The sequence below is a fragment of the Gadus macrocephalus genome, chromosome 7 (assembly GCF_031168955.1).
Source record: "Gadus macrocephalus chromosome 7, ASM3116895v1".
NCBI lineage: Eukaryota > Metazoa > Chordata > Actinopteri > Gadiformes > Gadidae > Gadus > Gadus macrocephalus.
In genome coordinates, this window is record NC_082388.1 from 27,573,572 (window position 1) to 27,578,571 (window position 5,000).

Below are 5,000 nucleotides of genomic sequence, written 5' to 3' on the forward strand. Positions count from 1 at the left end.
ATGTAAACATTTCCCATCATCGTAAAACGACCGTGATACTAAAACTATTTCATTAAAATACCTAAAAGACAAAAAACAAAGACGTCTGCATTATCATTCATTATCATTATAACAGGACAATCAATATTTGGCTCCGAAAACATTTCCCCTCACATTAGCTATTCCTCAAACGTTTTTTAAAGTTCAACGTTGAGCTGAGAACAGTTCCTTCGGCATGTCCCACATCCCATCCCATCAGAACGTGTTCCAGCCCGTTGGGTTCCCCTCCCAGCAGAGAACTGGTCCTCGGTACTCTATCTCCCTCTGACTCCTCCCACCGCACTAAGAAACAACCTCCTTTATGCTCACTGACCTCCTCCGCTCGTTAGAGACTAGGTTGGGCAAGAATATTTAAAATCGCATTTGGATTGTATGCTTGACGTTTGGATTAAAATGTAATTAATTACCAGACATAAAACTCATTGGAGAGAGATATAGGGAGAGAGAGAGAGAGAGAGAGAGAGAGAGAGAGAGAGAGAGAGAGAGAGAGAGAGAGAGAGAGAGAGAGAGAGAGAGAGAGAGAGACAGACAGAGAGACAGAGAGAGAGTGACAGAGAGAGAGAGAGACAGAGAGAGAGAGAGAGAGAGAGAGAGAGAGAGAGAGAGAGAGAGAGAGAGAGAGAGAGAGAGAGAGAGTGAAAGAGAGAGACAGAGAGAGAGGGAGGAGAGACAGAGAGAGAGGGAGAGAGACAGAGAGAGAGAGACAGGAGAAGGAGACGAGCAGACGACAGAGAGAGACAGAGAGAGAGACAGAGAGAGGAGCGGGGGAGGGAGAGAGGAGGAGGAGCCAGGGGACAGGAATTGTTCAGAGAGAGAGGGGGGGAGAGGGGCGGGGCCTCAGACCTGTAGCTGGTGTGGGTGGAGCCTGGCCGCTGCACCTGGACGATGATGAAGACGTGCTGGAAGTGGGAGCGGATGGAGCGCGGGGTGAAGGGAACGGCGCCCGGCTCCTGGAACACGATGGTCACGATGTCGTTACCGATGTGCCTCTTCCTCAGCAGCTGGGGGGGGGGGGGGGGGTGGGGGAGAGGGGGGGGGAGGGTGAGTTGAAGGGGTCTGGCAGGATGCTCCCTCCCAACAAGAGGCAGGTGGCCAGCGAGCACCTCTGATTGGCTCTACAGACAGCTTCCTCCTTCTCTTCCTCACCGCCACACTGAGCCTTTTAGCCGGACCAGAGAACCCCTCACCGGAGAACCCAGCCTGGAGAACCCCTCAGCCTGGAGAACCCAGCCTGGAGAACCCCTCAGCCTGGAGAACCCCTCAGCCTGGAGAACCCAGCCTGGAGAACCAGCCTGGGGAACCCAGACCACACAGTGTTACCTGCTGCGTGTTGTTGGAGGTGTAGGGCAGCATGGTCGACACGTGGAACATGATCTCATAGTCCTGGTAGCGTGTGTAGAGAGAGTGGGTCCCGGTGGAGTCAGCTGCACGCACGCACCACACACACACACACACCACACAACACACACACACACACACACACACACACACACACACACACACATACACACACACACACACACACACACACACACACCACACACACACACACACACACACACACACACACACATACACACACACACACCACACACACACACACACACACACACAAACACACACACACAAAGTGAGAGAAAGAAGTGTTAGGAAAAATCCTCACATCCAACATAATCAAGAGTGACTTCAAATGAAAGGACATTTATATCTATAATATATAGTTCTATGTCCTCATGTTCCTCAGGTGGGACCAGAGCCTCTACTCAGAGGCCGGTCTGAGGTCTGTCCTGGTCTGGTCCCTGGTCTGGTATCTGGTTTCTGGTCCTTGGTCTGGTCCCTGGTCTGGTCCATGGTCTGGTCCCTGGTCTGGTCCCTGGTCTGGTCTCTGGTCTGGTCTCTGGTCTGAGGCCTGATCTGGTCTATGGTCTGGTCTCTGGTCTGGTCTCTGGTCTGGTCTCTGCGTCTGGTCCTGGTCTGGTCTCTGGGCCTGGTCTCTGGTCTGAGCCCTGATCTGGTCTATGGTCTGGTCTCTGGTCTGGTCTCTGGTCTCTGGTCTGGTCTCTGGTCGGTCTGGTCGTCTGGTGTGGTCCCTGGTCTGGTCCCTGGTTTGATCTCTGGTCTGAGGTCTGGTCTCTTGTCTCTGGTCTCTGATCTGGTCTCTGGTCTGGTCTTTGGTCTGGTCTCTGGTCTGGTCTCTGGTCTGAGCCCTGATCTGGTCTATGGTCTGGTCTCTGGTCTGGTCTCTGGTCTGGTCTCTGGTCTGGTCTGGTCTCTGGTGTGGTCCCTGGTCTGGTCCCTGGTTTGGTCTCTGGTCTGAGGTCTGGTCTCTTGTCTCTGGTCTCTGATCTGGTCTCTGGTCTGGTCTTGGTCTGGTCTCTGGTCTGGTCTCTGGTCTGAGCCCTGATCTGGTCTATGGTCTGGTCTCTGGTCTGGTCTCTGGTCTGGTCTGGTCTCTGGTGTGGTCCCTGGTCTGGTCCCTGGTTTGGTCTCTGGTCTGAGGTCTGGTCTCTGGTCTCTGGTCTCTGATCTGGTCTCTGGTCTGGTCTCTGGTCTGGTCTCTGGTCTGGTATCTGGTCTGCGGTCTAGTCTCTGATATCTGATCTCTGGTCTGTGGTCTAGTCTCTGATATCTGGTCTCTGGTCTGAGGTCTGGTCTCAGGTCTCTGGTCTGGTCTCTGGTCTCAGGTCTCTGGTCTGGTCTCTGGTCCCTGTTCTCTGGTCTGGTCCCTGGTCTGAGGTCTGGTCTCTGGTCCATGGTCTGGTCTCTGGTCTGTGGTGTAGTCTCTGATATCTGGTCTCTGGTCTGAGGTCTGGTCTGAGGCTCTGGTCCCTGGTCTGGTCCATGGTCTCTGGTCTCAGGTCTCTGGTCTCTGGTCTCAGGTCTCTGGTCTGGTCTCTGGTCCCTGTTCTCTGGTCTGGTCCCTGGTCTGAGGTCTGGTCTCTGGTCCATGGTCTGGTCTCTGGTCTGTGGTGTAGTCTCTGATATCTGGTCTCTGGTCTGAGGTCTGGTCTGAGGCTCTGGTCCCTGGTCTGGTCCATGGTCTCTGGTCTCAGGTCTCTGGTCTGGTCTCTGGTCCCTGTTCTCTGGTCTGGTCCCTGGTCTGAGGTCTGGTCTCTGGTCCATGGTCTGGTCTCTGGTCTGTGGTGTAGTCTCTGATATCTGGTCTCTGGTCTGAGGTCTGGTCTGAGGCTCTGGTCCCTGGTCTGGTCCATGGTCTCTGGTCTCAGGTCCCTGGTCTCCGCTCTGACTCACTCTTGTTGTCCAGCTGGGCGCGGTACTTGTCCCAGCCCTTGAGCCGGACGCGGTCCCCCAGGAGGTCCAGGAACTCCTCGAAGGCCGGGCCGGAGCCCTCGTTGTTGTACATGTCCTCCTCCGAGCTCTGGCCCGCCCGGCAGTACATCACGCCCACCTTCCTCTGGAAGTTCAGCTGGAGGGGGCAGAGGGCAGGTTAGGAGGGGGGCTAGGGGTCTCGCTAAGACCAGGACAGGGGGAGAGGGACCTGGAGGAGGAGGGGCCGCGGGGAGGGGGGAGGAGAGGGGGAGAGAGGGTGACGGCGGGAGGAGGTCTGATGGGTCAATCGGCGCTTTGGGGCACAAATCCATCAATGTAAAGTGCAGCTTTAAACGATCAATACTCTGATAGAGACGTGTTCTGAAGAGCTGGAGCGCTGGAGCGCTCCAGCTCTGCTACGCTGCTGGCCCCCTGCTGGCCCCGTGCTGGCCCCCTGCTGGCCCCCTGCTGGCCCCGTGCTGGCCCCCTGCTGGCCCCCTGCTGGCCCCCTGCTGGCCCCGTGCTGGCCCCCTGCTGGCCCAGGGCTGGCCCAGCACACACAGGTCTAACCCAATATTTGTCAGGGTGACCCCTGGTCTAGAGGTCAGGGTGACCCCTGGTCTAGAGGTCAGGGGTCAGGGTCTAAGCCCCCCTGTGTGTGTTCTCACTGCCTACAGGCTCCACAATGTCTGCTGCCTTGTTAGACCCAGTAACCCTGAACCCGCCCTCCAGGGGGGGCAGTAACCCTGAACCCGCCCTCCAGGGGGGGCAGTAACCCTGAACCCTCCCTCCAGGGGGGGCAGTAACCCTGAACCCGCCCTCCAGGGGGGGCAGTAACCCTGAACCCTCCCTCCAGGGGGGGCAGTAACCCTGAACCCGCCCTCCAGGGGGGGCAGTAACCCTGAACCCGCCCTCCAGGGGGGGCAGTAACCCTGAACCCGCCCTTCAGGGGGGGCAGTAACCCTGAACCCGCCCTTCAGACTCCTTCAGCATTCTAAGATTATCTTTATCTTCTCTCCTGACCGGAGGAGAGGACGTTACCATCAGCCTGACTCACACAAACACACCACAGGTACACCCACATGCACGCACGCACGCACGCACGCACACTCACACACACATACACATGCAGCATGCACAACACACACACACACTTTTTCTCGTCTGTAAATCGGATACCATTTGGTCTAAAAACAAAAATAACCTTGAACGATTATTCGGTCATCTGGCAATATGTCTCCTGGATCATTCTTTTTTAATTAGATTCAAAACACACTTCCATCAAAAGACCGTAAAATGTGAAACCCGACATATGCTCTGTGTCCTTGACGAAGTCATTTGATTCTACCAATGACCTCCAGCCAGGAGACGCCTTAAACCTCCTCTACAACAAGGCAGGAGGAGTATTATAGTATAGATAGATATAAGTATCATATATAATAATAATGTCGGCTGAATAAACCCTGAGGAGGGCAGAAGGGACCTAGATGAGGGAGATGAACTGCCCCTTGGCATTGTTACGTCACAATGCTGCACATTTTGTTTACATAGATACATATTCATTGTGTTTCTTGTGACACATTCAGTCTTTTTATTAAATCTATCTTCTTAGTTTTCCTTTATTTATCTTTTATCTATCATTTATCATAACATTAATAACATGATATTAATAATCATTTGTTTTGATTCCT

At 54.4% G+C, this 5,000-nt stretch overlaps 1 protein-coding gene across 1 annotated transcript in view; it reads right to left on the minus strand.

Moving 5' to 3' along the window:
• Window positions 1-364: 364 nt before the first annotated feature.
• The window catches only part of zmp:0000001168 (signal-induced proliferation-associated 1-like protein 2), a 7,509-nt gene continuing 2,873 nt past the window's right edge, over window positions 365-5,000 (minus strand). The window contains exons 4-7 of the mRNA XM_060056545.1: window positions 3,292-3,466; window positions 1,360-1,463; window positions 772-1,040; window positions 365-371 (exon numbers count right to left, since the gene is read on the minus strand). Of these exons, the coding sequence (XP_059912528.1) occupies window positions 365-371; window positions 772-1,040; window positions 1,360-1,463; window positions 3,292-3,466 (555 nt within the window). The remainder of the gene's footprint in view (window positions 372-771; window positions 1,041-1,359; window positions 1,464-3,291; window positions 3,467-5,000) is intronic.